The sequence below is a fragment of the Aedes albopictus genome, chromosome 2 (genome assembly GCF_035046485.1).
Source record: "Aedes albopictus strain Foshan chromosome 2, AalbF5, whole genome shotgun sequence".
Classification (NCBI taxonomy): Eukaryota; Metazoa; Arthropoda; class Insecta; order Diptera; family Culicidae; genus Aedes; species Aedes albopictus.
This window is the reverse complement of record NC_085137.1, coordinates 284,357,224-284,382,271: the sequence shown is the minus strand read 5'-3', so window position 1 is coordinate 284,382,271 and position 25,048 is coordinate 284,357,224. Positions and strand designations below refer to the sequence as shown.

General features: G+C 42.0%; 1 protein-coding gene across 7 annotated transcripts in view; it reads right to left on the bottom strand.

The window, feature by feature from the left end:
• Positions 1–25,048, bottom strand: part of LOC109416502 (uncharacterized) — a 168,043-nt gene that overhangs the window by 58,586 nt on the left and 84,409 nt on the right. For all 7 annotated transcript variants that reach the window (XM_062851974.1, XM_062851975.1, XM_062851976.1 and 4 more), the window contains exon 3: positions 6,128–6,432. In XM_062851974.1, coding sequence (XP_062707958.1) covers positions 6,128–6,432 — 305 coding nt within the window. The remainder of the gene's footprint in view (positions 1–6,127; positions 6,433–25,048) is intronic.

Genomic DNA, 25,048 nt, shown 5'->3' with positions numbered 1-25,048 from the left:
AATTTTAAAATTTTGTGCACAAATAAGAACACATTTTTACTGTTTTATTTATAGAGCCAGAGATACTAAACCGATTTCAATGAAAATTTTTCTGTATGTAAAGTATGCATATCAAAATGATGTGTAAAAATTTCATTCAATTTGATCCAGCCGATACAAAGTTATATTTGCTTAAGTGGCACCCAGTCAGTTTTTTTGCATATTCAAACTGCTACAACTTTGAAAGTATTCATACAAAATGGATCAAAATTTTACTAAGAACACATTTTCATAATAGTTCTATACTGTAGAATTTTGATAAAAATCGGAGCAGTATTGGTAGTTCTATAATCGAAATTGTGCTTTACTGACCTTAAATTTCCAAAAATTTACTATGTAGCGCCTTTGTACAAAATTTTAAAAAGGTAGGTCGATGGGTTTATCTATATATCAACCAATACTTAATCGATTTTGATGAAATTTTTATGGTATAAGCTACATATAATGTAGCATTACTGGTCCAAAAATCAGCTGTTTTGGTGTACGCATTCAAAAGTTATGAAAAAAATGTGTGACCAAATTTTGACCGTATCATCCTTTAGCTGTCAAGTATTCGCTAAACGAGGTTTCGTCATCAAAATTTCCATAATTATTGAAATTTATTCATAAAATCATACTTTTATTAAAATAATGACATGTATACTTTGTTATTTTAGTTGAATAAGTGTGACTGAAGTGGATGCTTTTTCCTCAAAGTATGATACACTCAATTCTGTTTTTACCACCAGGGTGCGAGGCCGCCATTTTTAAGAATCCAACATCTTGTATGTAAACATTTATGTATCCACAAAGGATTCCATTGAGATGCATTAGGTGGGATTAGGGCTGCGACGGTAGATGCGTCCGCGCAAAAAAAAAAGATCGTGTAAAAAAAGTTCACGTAATTTCGAGAAATCGCGCAAAAAAAACACAAATTACCAAAATTGCGTAGAAAACATCGCATAATTTCAAGAAAACCGTGTAAAAAATCGTGCAAAATAAAATTGCGTAAAAGAAGTCGTGTAAAAACAGAACTGAGAGTAAACTGAAAATTTTCAACAAGGCGGAACTAATGTTTCCCTTTCTGACCGCTTCGACGTTCTTCTTTAAAACTTCTCTATAATTTTAGACAATGTTTTACTGGTAAATCAGCTGCGATCGTTTCGGACCAGATTGGTGGTAGTCACGTAAGTGTCGTGCTTTCGTTATACTCAAAATTTGGCTTCTTTAGCGGTGTTGAAATAACTCCATATTCTAAATCTGCATGTCAAACTGAGCCGAAATCCAAATTTTCATGAATTTTGGTGCCCGGGAACCTATTTTTTTTTAAAGACACGGACACGTTCAATGCTTCCAGTGAGCTTTTCGCTCTTTGAAGGAAGCACGACACTAGACAACGGACTAGCATGCAACGCCCAGTGGCACAGCCGAAAACTTTCCCTGACAGCTGCGGCGGGAATCGAACCCGCGCTCCTCAGCACGATGCGACTAAGAGCTTGGTGACCCTAGCCGCACGACCACGGAGCCGCACTCAAAAATCAGTTTGAAATTTGTATGGGATCGATTTGTCGAATCACCCCTCGTCGCATTTTGTACTGGGCGGAGCTGTCAAGCAGTTGCCTAGCTGTCAAAAGGTGATATCGGGAAATCTCTTTGTAACTAATTGGGAGCCCGCTATGCTGAATGCAATAACGTTAGGAAACTTGTTCCTAGATGGATCGACTGCAGGAGCTTGGATTACATTTCCTTCAAAGTTGTATTGAGCCGTGAATGGAAACCTGCCGCTATGACTTCTTTTACCTGGCCAAAAAACGTCAAATTTCGTGAATTTAAAAGAAGGCAGACGACATGGAAACCAAGTGATTTGTAGAAATTTTATGCATAGAATACTGAGTTTGTGTTGACTTTTTGTTGTTTTATTTATATGATATTTGAAATTGCATGTGGCTTCAAAAGATAGTATTTATTTGTGATAAATTGTAGTAAACAGTTTCGAAATCCAGTGTTTGAAATGTTGTAAATTGTAACTTTTGTTCAGAATAAGTATATTAAATTAGACATAATAAGTCCGTTGAATTAAATAAAGAATAAATAAATAAATAAAAAAATAAAGTTCTGAATATCTGAAAAAATCATAGTGGCTGCTCTTTCGTATAAAACCAAAAAATCAATACATTATTCTAAATTTAAAAACCCAATTAACAAATACCTCCCGTATTTGCTGCAGGAAACACTTTTCCTAGCTTTTACCCTTTCTTCTTGACAGTTTTGAATTTCGACACCGTAATCTAAAAAAGATCGATTAAGTCCATTTTCAATAACAAAACAATACAAAAACGCAAAAACGCATGAAACTAGAGAAACCCATATTTATGACCTCCCTCATATGAGACTGGAACCAGTGTGGGCTGGGATCCCCGAGTAAAGTCTAACAACAAATCGAAAACACGATTTGTAATCAGCAGTAAATTGATGCCATATTTTCATATCAGATTGTCTTGATTAATTTCGATTTCAAATTTTGATATCGTTTTGCTGTCATTTAAAATTATTACAAATATTTAAGTTTTTAAGTCATTTCAAAACTTTTAGGTGACCTTGTATGAAGCATCTAAGGGGCTGTTCATAAACCACGTAGACCAAATTTTGGCAATCTCAGACCCCCCCCCCCCTCGTAGACTTTTGTTCATACAAAAACTTTGAAATTTGTATGGAGCTTAGACTTTGGCCAGACCCCCCCCTCCCTCCCCCCACGAAGTCCACGTGGTTTATGAACGGCCCCTAATGATATACCATCAGTGCAATTAAAGTATTGTATTTAGGTTTCTATAATATTCGAAAAAACTCTACATTTAACGATTTTTCCATTTTTTCGCACTGATAGCAAAAACAGTTATCAATTTGCCATCACTGTTAGCAGGAATTGTTTTCAACTTTCTTTCACAACAACATTTTTCTGCTCTCATTTTCGATGTTTTAACCGTTAAAACGACCAAAACGACATCAACTTGAGTAATCATAATTTGCAATATCACATCATCAAAATTTGTTTTCGATTTGCTGTCTGACTTTACTCGGGAGCTGCCCCCCCTGGGAAATCCTCATTGATTTGTTTTTATTTTTGATTGAAATGAAAAAAAAAAAAGATTTTTTAGCATTTTCAAAAGTTGTTGCGTAAAACTGCCACTTAACATGAACTGCACAAGGTACCGACAACCATGCGCCTCCATTACGGTATGTATGACAAAAAATATTATCGAAAAAAACAGTATCGCTAAATCACCCACCAAATGAAAGCTGTTAGGGTCTCCTCTTTCATTTGGTACTTAAAAGGAAATGTTTTATCGGGGGTCTAGAACAATTTGTATTTCTATGCACGATTTCTCGAACAAAATGTGTATGGGAAAATGACCCTTGATAAAACATTTCGCTCTTAGCACCATATGAATCTATTCGAGTGGGCCACTGCGACCGGTACATAGATCTTTTGTGGCATTACCCACATGCTTAGTATTTAGTGCATGCCATACTACTCCATCGACAATGAGAGGCAATGGAGTACCGATTTTAGTACAATTTTTGTTTTGTTACCTTACAGGCTCAAGATATCGAATGCGATGAAAAGGTCCCGTTTTTATATATTGAAATCCCAATGAAAGTGCGCACCTAATCAATGCATAATAAATAAATAAATAATCAATGCATATTTCACGTCCAGCTTGACAACCTCGAATACACATCAGCCATTAGTTTCGGTATTTTGATTCTCATGTAGGGCTTCTTAATACCTCATTCTGGTTGTAGGTATTAAGTTTTGAATAACTAAGTTTGGTATTCTACAGTTATTTTCTCCTACCCTGGAAGTTCGTCATTTATCAGCGGGGTAACCTCACTTTTGTCGGTTTGGCAGTTGGAGAAGGGGGGGGGGGCAAGGTCTTGTGTCGTAGTGTGGGAACAACGTTTCCACGATCTTACTAACTTAACTGCATCCCAGTTAGTATACGTATGGGGTACATCAGGCCATGTTCTAGTCAGTGCTGAAAATATCATTTCGACATATTCAAATTCAACCACAAGCTCATTTCAGAAGCTGGTCATGAGAATATGGTACATAGGGTGACTTAGGGTATTATCGGCAGGTTTGTACTTTTCATCATGGGGGTTTTTTATCGGCCTGAAACTTTGCCATATTCAGTTGGTTGGGAAGGATTTGAGACCAACTCTGCGTTTAACAGGTTTTTAGTCGAGTCAAGTACAAGACACTGAAGACGACCTTACAGTTGAGGTCGAAATACGTATCTGTCAAAGGATGCAAATTCTTAGTGGAATTCAAAGGAACAGTACTTAACGCGATTTTCTTTTATTTACAGATATTCCCCTAACAAGCCCAGGTTAATCATCATCAGGTTTTTAAAAAAATCCTCTCTTGACGAAGAGAACGAAACTTCTGAAAATACGTAAGTTCCCCTATATGAAAAACATGTCCGGCTACACCAGTTCTACAAGAAAACCACGGAAAAACCCGCTGTTTTTCGAAATTTTAGGTAACTGTCATCGACTTCCTTCGAAAAATGCCAATTGTTATTCACCATGGATATCAATTGGCATTTTCCGAAGGTAGTGAAACAACTTTTGACCCCGGGAGTCGAACACGCCGGCCCAGAAGGAGCCGAGCCTAAGCCCCAAGCTGCTGGTCCAGCCAACGGCAGCTTCCGGGGTGGGCTCGAAAGGCCTCTTTTGACTCCCGGGTCCCAGGGTGTTTTTCGGATGGGGGAGTTTTCAGTGGGGTGGTCCTAAATAGTGAAAATGATTTACCTTGAACTTTTGTTTTATTGCACTTACATGTTGAATATCGAAGTGGTGTCGTGGATGGCGAGGCGTGGCCGGACGGGTCGCTAGTCTGGCTGGTTTATAAAAGTGACTACCGCCGATGATGTGGGAGGGGATTGGATCTCCTGATTGGTTGGTGGACGTTTTTGATGATCATGGTGTGGTTAAGGCATGGCCGTTTGGTGATCGGACAAGCGGCCACAGAAGAGTTTGATTGCGCGATGGATGCGGTTGAAGTACGCTGACTCTCGGTGGAAATTTGATGACAGGCAATTCCTGGGCCACCCCGAAAGGGGGGGGGGGGTTGAATCGGTTTCGTTGCGGTAATCGAGATAGCGGTCGTAGTGGAACAAGTGCGAGTTGAATACGGACCAGCACGCAGGTCTGACGAAACATCCGAGCCGAGTCGGCTGCCCACGGAGGGGGGGGGGTTCCGCAATCCTGATAATCACTCGCGCTCAACGTCATCGAACTTAAACTTATATAACAAAACTTTTGGAAAGTCTCACTTTTGTTTGTAGATTAATCTTACGTTGCGGCACATGTCCAGACTCCACGTGAAGGTCTATACGTCCTTCGTATCGAATGCCATCTTCCTTACTCGTCCCGAATATTTTACTCCCACCAACTCGCTCCACTTTTGCCGCTCTTTTCTCTCACCATCCCATTTCGCTTCTCATTTCCGCCCTCATCGGTGCTTACTTCACACGGGTGGGCGAGTTGGTCACCCACTCAACACACAGCTTTTGCTTTATATCGACACACTCAATCACAGTGCATTTAAATGGGACGTTAAACTAGCTTCACAAAAACTTTCCCTACAACCCCACACAATATACAAAGTTACCGTACGGTAACAGTAGTCCATGACATTTACCTTAAATATTCGTATAAGAGCGGTTTTCCATGACTTTCTTGTAGAACTGGTCTAGCCGCACAAGTTTACCATATTCTCAGCTTCAGCTTCTCAAATGAGCTGTAGATGATTGAATTTAGTAATGTTGGAATGACATTTTCAGCACTGCTTCTAGTAAACATCACAACCGAGAAGCGTGCAGCTATGCGGCAAGTCCATATTGGTGACTAGTCAACACACGATCTTATAATATCAATTATGATTATGATGTTGAATAACTGACATTGCTCGTATTTTTTTCAAACTCGGTTTGCACTTGATTAACTATCTGAAATTAGTACAAATACTCTTACCAATCAAAATTAACCTCTTTTTCTTTGAGTCTGTTCGTAAGCTCCCAGCAATAAAGTAACTTTATCTTACCACGCCTTCTCCAATGTGATGTATCCTGCAGGGAATGTGTGCTGTCGATCCCACCTGCGATGTAATCACCGTCGAGTTTCCCGTTCCAAACTGCATCGGTGTTTTGTAGTACTTAAGTAAATCTTCGCTCTCGCTATCAAAATCGAACACACTGGATTCCATCTCAACACTATCACCACTTTCTAAAATATTCTGGTTATCACTATTATCCTTACTACTATCCTTGTCACCCGGAACGTGAGGCGAAAGAAGGAAAAATGCTGTCCGAAAGAACTTATCACTGTTGCCTTTGTACGATATCATTCCTGAAAGGTGAATATAAAAAAAAAAACTTAGTCAGAAATATAATTTCATACGCACATTTTCACACTACGCAAACAAAAAGATAACAAACAAAATTTTAAATTTCCACGATCTAAATACGTCAATAAATTAAGCTGGAATCAAAATTGTGATGATGGCATGAAACGTGATGTGACAAACTCAATTGAATATGACAGCAAAGCTGATAAACAAATATCGTATTCGCACATATTCAATCACCAGAAATGCAAACCTCAGAGGATTTTGAGCTTCTCATTTTAATCTTTCATTCGGGAGCCAAGCTGGAACGTGAGCTGTATACACAATAAATCACGTATATAATTTGACATTAACAAGTTCTGAAAGAGAAACTCCAGCTCAACTGCAGCTTTCCAACAAAACTTGCGAATGAATGGTTGCGGGAGGTTGCCCCTGCTGTGTTTGAAAAGCCATTCCTCTTAATTGAAATTTGAAGAATTGGGTTGAATGATGTGGGCGACAAGTATTCCATCACGAGCTTAGGAAAAGTCGCACCAACAAGCCATACGTGCCCTGCTGCTTGCGGTGTTTTGGTTCCGACGGGAAACTTCCCTCCATTTATTATTTTCTAGTCTATTAATTTTCATGCAGACTCAGTTCTCTTCTAGGGGAGCTAAGGGTGAAACGACACATGGCTTTTAAATTCAAAATTTTGTTTTCCATATTCCCAATAAATGGTTCCTGTGACATTTTTCCTCTCGTGATAAAATGAGTTTTTCTTTTTTCCTCGTTCTCCAAGAGTCTCGAAATTCCAGACTTTTTTCACTTTCAGATGTCATTGTGTTTTTATTTGTTTATAATCACAACAATTAACGTATTTTGAATTTTTTCTCAATAATTCTATTAAAGTAAAAAAGTTTAAGGGAGTAAATATGTTTTTCTAAAAATTACACGGAAAATAAAACTTTCCATGAAAAAATAAGTAAAATTAAATATTTTAACAATAATTATAAAATCTCAAAATGTTTTCATCTTTAAAAATCGGTTCGCCAAGAAAATGTAAAAGTGTAGGGATGTTCAAAAATAAATATCAAAAATTGAAATTCACAAAATCGAAAATTAAAAAGAATCATCTTCCAAAACATCTTTAAATCGATTTAGGATAGCGAAAAATGATATTGAGATCAAAATAAAAAAAAAAACTGGGTATTAGAGGGTAAAGCTTAAGAAGAGAGACAGACCAAATGACACATTCGTATATATGACATACGGACAGATGCCGCTTGGCCAAGCTACTTTGGAAACGTCGAACTTCAACATCGATTGTAAGGGTAGACTTCAGTTTCGTGTGATTATGGAAATGCAATATAGGGTCAATATTAGCCACTTTACGATTCAAATTAACCAAAGATAAAAATATATTAAATAAATGCTCTATCTGTCATTTTACCTCAATTACCCAGTTGTTGTGAAAAAGGAAAATGCTGTATCCGCTTTCCACCGCAAACAACTCCAGCCCACCCCATAACGAGATAGGAATGAGGTTTTACAGCTTGACTTTCCACAGGAGGACCTCGGTGTGAACCCCATAGAAAACAAATATAAATTGTTGCCCGGATGAGGAAGGAATATGAAGAATGCAAGTCGAGACGCTTTGAACTGTGACATGTCTGCACGTAGACTACACAATTCTTATAATCGTCTTCATGACACTCGCTTTTCACATTCATTCTTCATTCCGCATCGTCTGAAGCTTTTGCTCTGGGACTTCCTGCTCTATTCCTTCGAGACCAGATTACAAAAGTCGACTGACGTGGTGGAAGAGCTTCGACCGACAGAATATAATTTATTCACTGTCAACTCTGACACTTCATGCATATTATGGGTGTATACAAATATCACAACCAATAGGAACGCCTGTCTTGGCCCAGAATCATCGAACGACGTTCTTTGTCAGCGCTCATATAAGCATGTAATGATGAAACTACTGCTCTTTTAGCATTTGCATAATTGTCATCTAGTACTGAGTCCTTTGTCCAGTGAATATTTTAATTCAAATAAAAATTCATAATACTGCACTCAGATCACGTATGGCCGAGAAGACTATGATGGAAGGAAAGACATCAATCACTCGTAAAGGGTTTTTCAGATCGCAAGGAAGACAAATGTATAACCATTAAGATAAATGATTTGACCATAAGGGTGCCAAGCATTATTTTTTTCCTCCGCTATGAAACCTTTTGTTCCACGTACCTTTTATTTCGAGAAACACGTTAAGTTCTGCAATTTAAAATCACGTCTAATTGGAAACTATTTATCTACCTTTAAAACGACAAGGCTTGGGTAAGCTATTTTACCTTCTCGTTCATTATTGAGATGCTTAAAGGGGAATATGCTGGGAAAGATTTAGTTCAGAACTTGTAAACGTTGCTCGAACAGAAAAAATAACAACTAAACAACATATCAAGGTATCACCCCATAAATATTATCATACCTCGATATGCTCTTCAGACACATTCCAGCGTAACGGGACACCGCGAGGAACTAACTTTCGTGAACAAATGACGTCTGCAATCGAATGCAATGTTCATGATCATATGGTTTAACAGGTTTTATAACAAGCTTATTAGATGTACTTCCTGATGCAATACTTGTTCTATGGGGTTTTGGTTCCAATTTACATAATATAACACGTTACATTTCGTAACGGGACACCATCGCAGAAATCTTCTTTTTAAAATTTTCTAACTGAAATGCGTATATCAGCTCTGTTATGAGGTTTTGAATAATAAAGTCTTCTAGACATTCCTTCTTTGGATTGATGTGAACAAGATTGCCGAAGTGAGTTTTACTGAGAAATGTATAGTTTCGGAAATATTCTTGATTTAGTTTTGGGAGCGCAGCGTTACGCTCGCGTGAAAACAGTGTTTTGCTAATGGTGTCCCGTTACGGCTAGAGACATCTAGTTGTAGATCAAATGCTTTGCTAGATAGAATGTTGGTGTCTTCGGCAATGTTCTTCAGACAGATGGTAGCTGTCCGACAGGACACAAATAGGCCTTCAAACCCGCTCTTGCCCTATGGTGGCCATCGGCATGAGCCTTGGAGAACCTGTTTTGAGGTTTAATAAACCTTCACGTACCCGATTCCCGACAACTCATTTTCAAAATGCTGGCATTTCGTCAATTTTCATCCGATTTTTTTGAAGTCGCCCTCAATTAATCATAAATTAGTGCGAGTTAATTATACTCAAGTGGCCGTTAAATATTCGGAACCATTCCGGTGATATTTCGGATTCTGCAGGGGTCAGGGGGTTGTCAAAATGGCTAAAAGTGATTATTTCGAGTGTTGTTGTGTTTGAACCATCGATTTTCAGCGAAATTTTTGGCGAAGTTGGCCCATCCGAGTCCCCGTGACAGGTTCCGCGGGGCCTCATTGGGGACACTTCTGGTTTTCAACCTAAACATGCCGTGCGACATATCAATCTTCATGATTTCGAATGACTGAGTCAGAAACGATAGACTGAAGTATGTATCAACTAATTTGGCCACCCGGAACATATAGCACAGGTTCCACAGGGATGTCATCGGGGACATTTCTAGTTGGCAACCAAAACATGCTGAGCGACGTGTCAATCTTCATGATTTCGAAAGAATGGGGTAGAAAAAAAAAATGACTTAAGTATGTATCAACTAATATGGCCGCTCCGTAACACCTGAGCAGGTTCCGCGGGGGCCTCTAAAACACAATAACACACACGAAATAATCACTTTTAGCCATTTGGCAAAACAGATCCCTTCCCCACCCCCTGACCGCAGTACAACCCGGAATATCTCCCGAATGGTTCCGGATAATACATGGCCACTGTAAGGCATCGTACACAAATTACGTAACGCTATAGGGGGAGGGGGGAGTCTAGCTTAGCGTTACGAGCCATACAAAATATTTTTGGTTTTCATACAAAAAGCGGTACAAGGGGGAGGGGGGGAGTCTGAAATCTGAAATGCCTAATAAATAAGCACCAATTTATGATCGATCGAGAGCGACTTAAAAAAATTGGATGAAAATTGACGAAATGCCAGTATTTTTAAAATGAGTTATCGGGGGTCGGGTACGTGAAGTTTAATTGTATCTCCAAAACTATGGTTGTGCGACGTATCTATCTTCGCGATTTTTCCACATTCTACATTATAATGATCCGAAGAAGATTTAATGATATCTATAGTACTTTCTTCCAACACAGTCTTTTCAAGCATATGTCGCATGTTGCTTTAATCCTTTATTTGAAGCCTCATGCGGCTTGAGAATAAAGGAACCAATTTTATTTGAAATAAATTTTACATTTTAAAGGGGATTTTTCTTTTATACTATGTTAGTTTTGGGGAACCGTTAAACTCGCGGCTTGGTCGAGGTTAGAGAAAACAATGTTTTATTTTGGAAGCGATGGGATTATGGGGGCTTTCTGTTGATATTTAGCTAACGACAACCAGCAACAATACAAACAAACGGATTTCGAGAAGAAAAAAAGGTTGACAACCAAAACGACAAAAGGGAGGTCGCTAGACTTTTAATCAATGGTTACTAATTTATGTAATCACAAAAAGTAATGCAATGCCATTTTTGTGATGCATTTTACATTTATTTTATTTTCAATAAGAATATAAGCTTCAAAATATGTTTGTCGTCATAAAAGTAAATTATACGGTGATTATGGGGTAAAAAAGGAATGCCAACCATCACTTCGGGATTTTCATGTTTTCAACGTTGTGTGATTTTCTATAGAAATCATACTTGTCAATAGTTCGGCTCATATGGCTCCTTCCCAAAACAAATTCAGGACATGACCATCATACAGGATTCATCCTAAGCGTCCTGCTGGTGAGTCCTGATGTCGGAAACTTATGCCACGGATCTGTAACTCTGAGCTTCCAGGATCAAAAATCGACATTTTCTATAGAAATCATATTTGTCGTAATTTCGGCTCATATGGCTCCTTCCCAAAACAAATTCAGGACATGACCATCATACAGGATTCGTCCTTAGAGTCCTGCTGGTGAGTCTTGATGTCGGAAACTTATGCCACGGATCTGTAACTCTGAGCTTCCAGGATCAAAAATCGACATTTTCTATAGAAATCATACTTGTCAATAATTCGGCTCATATGGCTCCTTCCCAAAACAAATTCAGGACATGACCATCATACAGGATTCATCCTTAGAGTCCTGCTGATGAGTCCTGATGTCGGATACTTATGCCACGGATCTGTAACTCTGAGCTTCCAGGATCAAAAATCGACATTTTCTATAGAAATCATATTTGTCGTAATTTCGGCTCATATGGCTCCTTCCCAAAACAAATTCAGGACATGACCATCATACAGGATTCGTCCTTAGAGTCCTGCTGGTGAGTCTTGATGTCGGAAACTTATGCCACGGATCTGTAACTCTGAGCTTCCAGGATCAAAAATCGACATTTTCTATAGAAATCATATTTGTCGTAATTTCGGCTCATATGGCTCCTTCCCAAAACAAATTCAGGACATGACCATCATACAGGATTCGTCCTTAGAGTCCTGCTGGTGAGTCCTGATGTCGGAAACTTATGCCACGGATCTGTAACTCTGAGCTTCCGGGATCAAAAATCGACATTTTCTATAGAAATCATATTTGTCGTACATTCGGCTCATATGGCTCCTTCCCAAAACAAATTCAGGACATGACCATTATACAGGATTCGTCCTTAGAGTCCTGCTGGTGAGTCCTGATGTCGGAAACTTATGCCACGGATCTGTAACTCTGAGCTTCCAGGATCAAAAATCGACATTTTCTATAGAAATCATATTTGTCAATAGTTCGGCTCATATGGCTCCTTCCCAAAACAAATTCAGGACATGACCATCATACAGGATTCATCCTTAGAGTCCTGCTGATGAGTCCTGATGTCGGATACTTATGCCACGGATCTGTAACTCTGAGCTTCCGGGATCAAAAATCGACATTTTCTATAGAAATCATATTTGTCGTAATTTCGGCTCATATGGCTCCTTTCCAAAACAAATTCAGGACATGACCATCATACAGGATTCGTCCTTAGAGTCCTGCTGGTGAGTCCTGATGTCGGAAATTTATGCCATGGATCTGTAACTCTGAGCTTCCAGGATCAAAAATCGACATTTTCTATAGAAATCATACTTGTCAATAGTTCGGCTCATATGGCTCCTTCCCAAAACAAATTCAGGACATGACCATCATACAGGATTCATCCTAAGCGTCCTGCTGGTGAGTCCTGATGTCGGAAACTTATGCCACGGATCTGTAACTCTGAGCTTCCAGGATCAAAAATCGACATTTTCTATAGAAATCATATTTGTCGTAATTTCGGCTCATATGGCTCCTTCCCAAAACAAATTCAGGACATGACCATCATACAGGATTCGTCCTTAGAGTCCTGCTGGTGAGTCTTGATGTCGGAAACTTATGCCACGGATCTGTAACTCTGAGCTTCCAGGATCAAAAATCGACATTTTCTATAGAAATCATACTTGTCAATAATTCGGCTCATATGGCTCCTTCCCAAAACAAATTCAGGACATGACCATCATACAGGATTCATCCTTAGAGTCCTGCTGATGAGTCCTGATGTCGGATACTTATGCCACGGATCTGTAACTCTGAGCTTCCAGGATCAAAAATCGACATTTTCTATAGAAATCATATTTGTCGTAATTTCGGCTCATATGGCTCCTTCCCAAAACAAATTCAGGACATGACCATCATACAGGATTCGTCCTTAGAGTCCTGCTGGTGAGTCTTGATGTCGGAAACTTATGCCACGGATCTGTAACTCTGAGCTTCCAGGATCAAAAATCGACATTTTCTATAGAAATCATATTTGTCGTAATTTCGGCTCATATGGCTCCTTCCCAAAACAAATTCAGGACATGACCATCATACAGGATTCGTCCTTAGAGTCCTGCTGGTGAGTCCTGATGTCGGAAACTTATGCCACGGATCTGTAACTCTGAGCTTCCGGGATCAAAAATCGACATTTTCTATAGAAATCATATTTGTCGTACATTCGGCTCATATGGCTCCTTCCCAAAACAAATTCAGGACATGACCATTATACAGGATTCGTCCTTAGAGTCCTGCTGGTGAGTCCTGATGTCGGAAACTTATGCCACGGATCTGTAACTCTGAGCTTCCAGGATCAAAAATCGACATTTTCTATAGAAATCATATTTGTCAATAGTTCGGCTCATATGGCTCCTTCCCAAAACAAATTCAGGACATGACCATCATACAGGATTCATCCTTAGAGTCCTGCTGATGAGTCCTGATGTCGGATACTTATGCCACGGATCTGTAACTCTGAGCTTCCGGGATCAAAAATCGACATTTTCTATAGAAATCATATTTGTCGTAATTTCGGCTCATATGGCTCCTTTCCAAAACAAATTCAGGACATGACCATCATACAGGATTCGTCCTTAGAGTCCTGCTGGTGAGTCCTGATGTCGGAAATTTATGCCATGGATCTGTAACTCTGAGCTTCCAGGATCAAAAATCGACATTTTCTATAGAAATCATACTTGTCAATAGTTCGGCTCATATGGCTCCTTCCCAAAACAAATTCAGGACATGACCATCATACAGGATTCATCCTAAGCGTCCTGCTGGTGAGTCCTGATGTCGGAAACTTATGCCACGGATCTGTAACTCTGAGCTTCCAGGATCAAAAATCGACATTTTCTATAGAAATCATATTTGTCGTAATTTCGGCTCATATGGCTCCTTCCCAAAACAAATTCAGGACATGACCATCATACAGGATTCGTCCTTAGAGTCCTGCTGGTGAGTCTTGATGTCGGAAACTTATGCCACGGATCTGTAACTCTGAGCTTCCAGGATCAAAAATCGACATTTTCTATAGAAATCATACTTGTCAATAATTCGGCTCATATGGCTCCTTCCCAAAACAAATTCAGGACATGACCATCATACAGGATTCATCCTTAGAGTCCTGCTGATGAGTCCTGATGTCGGATACTTATGCCACGGATCTGTAACTCTGAGCTTCCAGGATCAAAAATCGACATTTTCTATAGAAATCATATTTGTCGTAATTTCGGCTCATATGGCTCCTTCCCAAAACAAATTCAGGACATGACCATCATACAGGATTCGTCCTTAGAGTCCTGCTGGTGAGTCTTGATGTCGGAAACTTATGCCACGGATCTGTAACTCTGAGCTTCCAGGATCAAAAATCGACATTTTCTATAGAAATCATATTTGTCGTAATTTCGGCTCATATGGCTCCTTCCCAAAACAAATTCAGGACATGACCATCATACAGGATTCGTCCTTAGAGTCCTGCTGGTGAGTCCTGATGTCGGAAACTTATGCCACGGATCTGTAACTCTGAGCTTCCGGGATCAAAAATCGACATTTTCTATAGAAATCATATTTGTCGTACATTCGGCTCATATGGCTCCTTCCCAAAACAAATTCAGGACATGACCATTATACAGGATTCGTCCTTAGAGTCCTGCTGGTGAGTCCTGATGTCGGAAACTTATGCCACGGATCTGTAACTCTGAGCTTCCAGGATCAAAAATCGACATTTTCTATAGAAATCATATTTGTCAATAGTTCGGCTCATATGGCTCCTTCCCAAAACAAATTCAGGACATGACCATCATACAGGATTCATCCTTAGAGTCCTGCTGATGAGTCCTGATGTCGGATACTTATGCCACGGATCTGTAACTCTGAGCTTCCGGGATCAAAAATCGACATTTTCTATAGAAATCATATTTGTCGTAATTTCGGCTCATATGGCTCCTTTCCAAAACAAATTCAGGACATGACCATCATACAGGATTCGTCCTTAGAGTCCTGCTGGTGAGTCCTGATGTCGGAAATTTATGCCATGGATCTGTAACTCTGAGCTTCCAGGATCAAAAATCGACATTTTCTATAGAAATCATACTTGTCAATAGTTCGGCTCATATGGCTCCTTCCCAAAACAAATTCAGGACATGACCATCATACAGGATTCATCCTTAGAGTGTTACGTTAGCTTATTATTAGGTGTGATAAAGGTTTAATCAGGCAAAAATAAACCTTAGCGATGCAACTAGTATGAAACCTATAGAATATCTCTAAGTAGAATAAGCCAAGCGTGCACAAGTCTCGACTCGCCAAACAGCAATACCCCTCGCTCGACGCTTCAGAAAACGCAAATATAGCAGGAAACCCAAAACGCACTGGAACACTATAGCCAACTATAGAAACAACAGCAGGAAGAACGATCACACGCTAACTTGGCTGGGATTCGATAGCACTTCGTGGACGGGAGCGGTTGCATCTGGAGAGCTGAGTATCCACCCATCGGCTCAACACAGACGTTCCCGTCAGCAACGCAAGCGGATCGGAAACAGATTGGACCATTTTCTTGCAACAGACCCGTAGCCACACGACGACCGTCCAAGTGCGTGAACACGTGCGGAATTGATTGCAGAATCAATTGTTCATCGCAGCAATTATTCAGGTCGCACTGAAAGGCAAATTCAACTATCCACGTGGGAAGACACGTGCAGATACGAAAGGTCTAAATCCATCCGAAAGACCCTCCGAAGAGCCCCTCTGACGGGGCTCTTTTGCGTTGTTCATTTTTCACAGTGCATCTTGCCATCGGCGAGCTGGCCGAGATCGCACCGGAGCAAGTGTGTGCATACGATCACTGCCGGGAGAAGTCCACCGGGCCTCACCATCACATAACACACGTCAAGCGATACTCCAGTCTGGTGGTAGTGACGCTCTCGGTCGCGCAGAGCAGAACAGTTTGTCTACCAGTGCGTTCTTTGAATCGACCGGGTTTGTGCGTATCATTCGGCGGAGACCACCTAAGCAGGGCGACGGCGTGAAGAAAAGCCCACAGTGCGCGGAAGAGCGTGAAGAAAAGCCCACCTTGTTGACGTGAGGGCCGACGGCGTTGAGAAGAGCCCGTAGGGTTGAGGAAGGGGGCGACGCCGTGAGAGAAGAGCCCACAGAGCAAAAGGCGAAGAGCTCATCCATTCGGTCGAGAGGGTGTCCAGTGCGCGAACGTGAGACGGTGGTGAAAGGTCGCTTGTGTTGGTGAAACGCCACGGTGCTCTCGCCACGATCGTGAATAGTGTGCCAGGCGGCGAAGATTGTGCTCTCGTTAGAAACTAGTGTCGAGGAAAGCAGTGAGAAGAGGCGTCGGTGTGCATCCGTCGGTGACACCTGACAGCGAGAGAAGTGAGAAGCACGGCGCCGGCGGCGGTGAGATTGGAGTGGTGATTCCACATCGCGACGCTGCAGTCCATCGGAGCGAGGCGAGTCAGAGCGAGACGCAGTGCAGTGCTGTTAGCGTGAGTTCCACGGGCCCGTGAGTACCAAGTAAACAAACATGTATTTGTAGTTGTAAGTCGTACAGAGAGATAGATAGGGACATTAGGGGTGATTAGGTCAATATGGACCGGCGTATAATAAAAGCAATGTAACGATATATGAGGATAGTTTTTGTGATTTGTGGGTGCGAAATTTCCCGTATTGAGCTTTCTCGGGTGGTCTAGCGAATTGTTCCCCGCGAGACTGAAATTTCATAACATTGGCGCCCAACAAAATTACCCACACACCTTATGCCACTTTGTGTTTTGCTGAGCTTTTAGTTTTATTTATATGGTTTGACTTTGAATACTAAAAAATTTGGTTTGTTGACTCTTGCTAATGATGGATTTCAATCACCTCACTGAAGAGGAGATCAGCTATGAGTTAGCACTTGTAACCAGCGGTTACAATTATTATTTGTCGGCTCCACCGCAATTTGATATTCCCTCTTCCCAAAAGAATAACACGCCCTTTAAACAAATAGACCTCCTACTAACACTAAATGGGTCAGTGGCTGCACACAGTGGCTTGATGTGTGTAGTGATCGCTGCTCCACTCACAACACACCTTCAGTTTGTATGTGTACTTTTTGAGCATTGTAAACTACTCTCCGTGACGGGGTAACGCATAAATCCCGCCCGGATTTGTACTACTTGCTCGTAGATGGAACCCCAAGGCGATTATGGCAAACCACCATGTTAGGAGCATAAATGTCAAAAATCGTTCGTAAATTTTATTCACGAACGATTCTCGGCAGAACTTCGGCTCCCTCGAGAATTTTCAATTTTGATAAAAAGGTCTTCGCGACCAGGAAAAAATCTCTTTTCCCTGGAAATCTCGAAAGTTATAGAAGTGCGCGATAATCGAGTAAATTGTTTTAACACAAAAGTTTGTGACAATTGTTGTTAGAACAATTAGTTTTGTTAGTAAGAATCAAAAGCAGTTAGTAGTGTTAAAAGTGTATGCTAAGATTTTGCCAAAAAAACCGTATAAGAAGTGAAAACTGCCAACGTGAAGGTTTTAGAAGAAGAAAAAGGTCCACAAAGCGGGCCTTTTTCTGTCTTTTGTGCAGTTTCTTGGCAGACGACGAACCGGAAGGAACGAAAGTGGAGACAGTGGACTCGGAAGTGGACAGGACCTAAGCGCATCCAGGTCGAGAACAGCACCATTCGCCCTTTTGCTGTTGGGGAAAAATCGATACCAGCCCTGGTGGCCGTCGAATGCCACCGTCGCCATCTTCCAAGCCACCAAACTTCCATTGTAGTTCTCTGCTACCACCTGTGTCGCCAACCCTGCACGTGACCGGTTCCTAGTGGTGAATCCGGTACCCGAACACCATCTGCGGCCCCTACGCCGGAAAGCCGGCCCCGCAGCGAGAAAGTAATCGCCGTTGATCACCATCCAGCGGCCAAAGCAACCATCCATCGGTCCGTTACCGCCGAGCGTTGTGAACGTCGGCAACCGGCCGGCCAGCCCGAAGTCATACCCTCCAAGCCCCGCATGTCACCGTAACCGCCACCAGCCCTGTCAGGATCGCGATCCGAATGCCGAAACACGCAAGTACCCCGCATGACGTCATTAATAAATTGTAACACTATTATGAAAATTTGGCCTCAGTAGCTATTTGTTCAAAGAGCATAGCCCTGGTGATTGATATTTCCACTCCTTTTCGTATCTCCGCTTTGTCGGGTTCAGAAAGGAACCAAATTGCTTCCACTTTCGGATTTCCAAAACTTATTTTGAATTTGAAATTTCTCGGTGTTGAACATTTTGGTTAACTTCCGTTTAATCGACGAAAGGTGAAGTCAGTGGGCAGTGGTTCAATTCGAGCAGTTTCTGCTTATGGTGAGTACCTTTCAGCTGTGTGTGTGTTGCGTGTACAAGCCGATAAACGACCCTGTGATCCCTTTAACCCTGAGCTGGCGAGTAACAATTGGCGCCCAACAAAAATTTGAATTTGAATCGTTTTCGTTCCCGGTAGGGGCGGTAAAAACGACTTGCCGTTTTGAAATTTATCTTCGTCCTCCAAACGAAGGAGAAAGAGTGTTTGAGAACTGTTGAATTTCATTCACATCCAAGATGGATGTGGAATTTGATTTGTTATACACCGGTTTGTCGATTCATCACCTCGATCGTGAGGAGATTGAATATGAATTGAAAATTCGAGGGCTTCCATTCACCGAAACCGAGACGCGCGCGGCACTGATGAGACGTTTGAAAGATCGGTTGAAAGAGGAGAAGGGAGCGAATCGCGATCTAGAGTTCGAACGGTTGAACACCACGGTAGATGATGAAATCAAAATTATCGATACGAGATTAAAACAGATTAAGGATTTTTTAGTCAATAAATCGAAGTTTGAGGGAATTCGAGAAAGCCTCAAAACGCGACTCGTACATTACTTCGCACGTGCGAAGCGGTTGCCGGATAACACGGACAGAGAAGAGGATCTCGCGGATATAGACTCGTTGATAGCGAGTATTCGTGGGGCCTTTAATACACACTTTTCGTTGTTTTCGGGACAACGAGACGTAATCGAACAGCTTAACCAATCGTTTTCGAGAATGCTTTCAGTCAACCAGAACGCTGGTGACAAGCAAAATGAAGAGATAGAATCAGTCGTTTCTTCGAACCGTTCTAGCAAAAGAAATTTAAAATCAGTCGACAATCCCGTCGCGAGTCAAAATTTAGCAACAAATTTTCTTCCATGGATGATACCACCGTGGATGTTTGGGAACCCCCAGATGCAAATGTGGGCCACTCAACAGATGTTGGGAGCTGGTTCTATAGGTAATTTTTCTAATCAATTGAATGGTCCATTCGGACCCGGACAGGTAGATTATTCGAACGCGAAACCGCGAAAATCGTCCCGTCGCGTTAGACAGAGGGTCAGAAGTACGAGTTCTGAATCCAAAGATTCGTCCGGTACAGAATCCGGATGGCCATCGGATGAGCCTCCGAAACCGGTCCGCGAAAAGAAACGCGAAAGCAAACCGCGAAATCGTCCAGTGTCGGACTGGAGACTTAAGTACGACGGCGCGGATAACGGTCAAAACTTGATGAAGTTTCTGAAAGAAGTTGAATTCTACGCGAAATCCGAGGACATGTCACCGAAAGACTTGTTCCGATCGGCCATCCACCTTTTCAGTGGAGCCGCCAAAACTTGGTTTATGACCGGTTTTGAAAACGAAGATTTTACGTCTTGGGAAGAACTCAAGGAGGAGCTTAAGCGCGAGTTCTTAAGCCCCGATCACGACCATACGTCGGAAATACGCGCGATCGCGAGAAAACAAGGTCCACGCGAAACCTTTCAAGATTATTTCATCGAGTTGCAAAAGATTTTCAACTCGTTGACCAAACCGATGACCGAGCGTCGAAAATTCGAAATCGTGTTTCGCAACATGAGAGCGGATTACAAAGGCCACGTTGTTTCGTCGGAAATTGACAATCTGGCCGATCTTAAGAAGTTTGGTAGAAGGTTGGATGCGACGTATTGGTACAAATACCAAACATCCTCCAATGACGCGAATACACGTGGTAAACCATCGCAAGTTAACGAGATTAATACAGGAACGAAGCCGAAACCGAAGGCCAAGTCAGAAGAAAAACAGAGATCGCGTACGTTCCACAATTCGTCGAGAGATCGTCGCGGTTCTGAAGATGAAAACGATTCACGGCCGCGAAAGTCCAAAAGTCCTGTCCGGCCGAACGAACAACAAGATGTTCTACAGATGCTTGTCGATAAATATAAACCCCTCAAGGACGGGCATTGCTTCAATTGTCGTCTTCAAGGTCACCATGCTCGCGACTGCGACAGACCGAAGCACAAATATTGTCAAAAATGTGGATTCCTCAACGTGGACACAGCCTCGTGTCCATGGTGTGCAAAAAACGCGTCGAAAACTGTTCCCGAGGGCAGACAGTTCGACCGACAATAAAGTCCCTCAACTCTGTTGCCGAAGTCAGAGAGGCTTTGCTAAACTTTGGATTAGACAAAGTTTCTCCTACCGAATATGTCCATTCACACAATTTTCAAACGTACGAAACGATAATCAACTTAGCCAATGACGACAGACCGTTTGTGAAAGTCTCCGTTTTCGAAACGCCTATGGTTGGTCTTTTGGATAGCGGAGCCCATCTGAGCATCCTTGGGATCGGTGCTCTGAATTTGATAAGAAAATGTGGATTAAAACTTTTTCCGTCCGAGGTGAGTCTGCGGACCGCCAATGGTGAGGAATTGGAAGTCACTGGTTTAGTATACTTACCTATCACGTTCAATGGGGCTACTAAAATGGTCGATACTTTAGTAGTTCCATCACTCAAAAGAAGAATTCTCTTGGGAATGAACTTCTGGAGAGCATTTGAAATCCGTCCCACGATTGGCCAAATCCAGGTTGAAGAGGTGGCCGCGGGAGAAAATCTAATACCGGAAAATCAGTCCTCCTTGGAAGGCTCGGAGACAGATTTATCCGAAGAACAAACCGCAAGCCTGGATAAAGTTAAAATGCAATTCAAAATTGCCACAGATGGCGTTCTGGATACGACCAACTGGATTGCCCATCGTATAGAGCTTACTGAGGAAGCTAAAAAGCTTGCTCCAGCCCGAATCAACCCATTTCCCACATCACCGAAAAAGCAAGAGCAAGTTAACATAGAACTCGATAAGATGCTCAAGTGTGGAATCATAGAAAAATCCTACAGCGACTGGGCCCTGCGTTTAGTCCCTGTGGATAAAACGGATGGATCGGTCCGCCTTTGTCTAGATGCGCGTAAACTGAATGAGCGTACGGTCAGGGATTCCTATCCCCTCCCACACTCCGACCGAATTTTAAGCCGACTAGGAAAAGCTAACTACATCACCACGTTGGACCTGTCTAAGGCCTTCTTACAAGTTCCCCTTCATCCTAGATCGCGCAAATACACTGCTTTTTCTGTGTTGGGACGGGGATTGTTCCAGTTCACCCGGATGCCCTTCGGTCTGGTGAACAGTCCAGCCACACTATCACGGCTGATGGACCGAGTTCTGGGCAGTGGTGAACTGGAACCAAACGTTTTCGTCTATCTTGACGACATTATAGTCGTCAGCGAAACGTTTGAGGAACACCTGACCATACTTCAGGAGGTTGCATCGAGACTAAAAGCTGCCAATCTGTCCATCAATATGGACAAGTCTCATTTCTGTGTACCAGAGGTTACTTACCTAGGGTACATACTAGGAAGAAACGGGCTGCGACCAAACCCAGATAGAGTAGCTGCCATAGTCAACTATGAGCGACCTACTTCCTTGAGGGCCTTGCGAAGATTCTTGGGGATGTGTAATTATTATAGGAGGTTCTTGGCCAACTATAGTAATTACACACAACATCTCACAGATCTTCTCAAGAATAAGCCGAAGTCTGTGTGTTGGAATGATAAAGCAGAAGCTTCATTCAACCAAATTAAAGAGCTTTTAATTAGCGCCCCAATCCTCACGAACCCTGATTTTACTCTTCCATTTACCATTCACTGCGATGCAAGCGACGCCGCTATTGCGGGTGTGCTAACACAAACGCATGACGGTATTGAAAAACCCATCGCATACTATTCCCAAAAACTGACCACTACCCAACAACGGTACTTCGCAACAGAAAAGGAAGGCCTAGCCGTACTCAATTCTATTGAGAAATTCCGTTGCTACGTAGAGGGCAGTAAATTCACGGTCTACACAGATGCTTCTGCGTTGACCTACATCATGCGAAGTAGTTGGCGTACTTCATCTCGCCTATGCCGTTGGAGCATAGAGCTTCAAAAGTATGACATGACTGTCCTACACCGCCGAGGTGCAGACAACATCGTGGCCGATGCTTTGTCTCGTTCCGTTGAGGAACTAGCCGTGTCCAGCAGTGACCATGGTTGGTATGCTGACATGGTGAAGAAAGTCAAGGCTGACCCTGAAAAGTTCAAAGATTTCCGGTATGAGAACGGACTCCTTAAAAAGTTGGTTTCCTCACAGGACGATCTGCTTGACTATCGATTCTCCTGGAAGACCTGTGTGCCAGAGTCGTTGCGAGAGAAAATCCTCGTGGAAGAGCACGACGATAAAATGCACCTTGGTTGCGAAAAAACCTTAGCTTTCGTTAAGAAGAAATATTTCTGGCCTAAAATGTTAAACGACGTGAAAAATTATATAAGAAAATGTTCAATGTGCCTACAAAACAAACCATCAAACCAATCTCAGACTCCAGCGCCGGGTCGTCAAAGATTGACTAGTAAACCCTTTCAAATCATAGCGCTAGATTTTATACAATCCCTCCCCCGCAGTAAAAATGGGAATGCCCATTTGCTCGTGGTCATGGACCTCTTTTCAAAGTGGTGCTTGCTCACACCGGTTAGGAAAATTTCGGCTACGTTAGTCACCAAAATTTTAGAAGAATCCTGGTTCCGAAGATACTCAGTCCCAGAATTCATAATTACCGACAATGCATCAACATTTTTGTCATCAGAGTTCAATACTCTTCTGACAAAACATAAAATCCAACATTGGAAGAACGCAAGACATCACAGTCAATCCAATCCTGTCGAGCGTCTAAACCGTACGATCAATGCTTGCATTAGATCGTACGTCAAAGAAAATCAAAAGCTCTGGGACACCCGAGTGTCCGAGATTGAATATTGCCTAAATAGCACCCCCCACACAGCCACCGGATTCTCCCCCTATAAGATTCTTTTCGGACATGAGATAGTAGGATCTGGAGAGGAACATAGGATGGATAGGGAGACGGACGAAGTGTCCGACGAGGAGAGGGTGGAGAGGAAGGGAAAAATCGACGAACGTATTTATTCCATAGTGCAACAAAACTTGAGGAAAAGTCACGACAAAAACATCCGCACGTACAATCTCCGCTCTAAAACTTCTGCGCCGGTCTATTCTGTGGGCCAGCGGGTTTTCCGACGGAACTTCCGTCAATCTTCTGCAGCGGACTCGTACAATGCCAAATTGGACGCCTTGTACGTACCCTGCACCGTCCTCGCTCGAGTTGGCACCAGCTCGTACGAACTGGCCGACGAATCAGGAAAACCGATCGGAGTGTTTTCCGTTTGCGACCTGAAGCCAGAAAGCTAGAAAAAACGATTTGATTCACTCTTCAAAACACTCGTTTTATCCGATTCACAACTTACCATTCAGTAAACACGTCCGGACGTTCATTGAAAAACAAAACCGTCGGTAAAATCGCCGAACCCCGTTAACAGCTGAAAACGATTGAAAATCAAAGTCAAGGTCACCGTCGACTAACGAAAACATAAGAAAAACAAACTTACCTGGCTAAACATAATCGCTTCCCCCAAAAGAATCATCTCCTCATCAGTCGATCCCTCCCAACAGCAAGTGCCATCACAACCGGTTAATGCACCTTTTGATCGCGGATATTTGCGCACCCCGAGATTCTTCTTTCGCCGGACGAGATTTTGTTGCGAAACAGCCGGAAAACTCGCGAAAACTTCGTGGAAAACCCGCGGAAAAGTTCGATGACTCGCATGCACCGTAGTTCGATTTCGCGTCGGTATGTAAACAAACCAGTCGATGATTTGACAGTTCTCGACACCCAGTGGTGTTGGTTGAGTTACTTTGAGTTCCTTTTCTTTTTCGTGAGAGCGAAAAAGGTGAAAGACTTTCGAAAAGGGCCTATTTTGGTCAATTTGCTTTAATCAAAGAAAAATTTGATTAGGAAACAGATGAAAATCATAAAAATGAATGAAAATTCGTTTCATTCAAGGAGGATGAGGGGGTAATGTAACCAGCGGTTACAATTATTATTTGTCGGCTCCACCGCAATTTGATATTCCCTCTTCCCAAAAGAATAACACGCCCTTTAAACAAATAGACCTCCTACTAACACTAAATGGGTCAGTGGCTGCACACAGTGGCTTGATGTGTGTAGTGATCGCTGCTCCACTCACAACACACCTTCAGTTTGTATGTGTACTTTTTGAGCATTGTAAACTACTCTCCGTGACGGGGTAACGCATAAATCCCGCCCGGATTTGTACTACTTGCTCGTAGATGGAACCCCAAGGCGATTATGGCAAACCACCATGTTAGGAGCATAAATGTCAAAAATCGTTCGTAAATTTTATTCACGAACGATTCTCGGCAGAACTTCGGCTCCCTCGAGAATTTTCAATTTTGATAAAAAGGTCTTCGCGACCAGGAAAAAATCTCTTTTCCCTGGAAATCTCGAAAGTTATA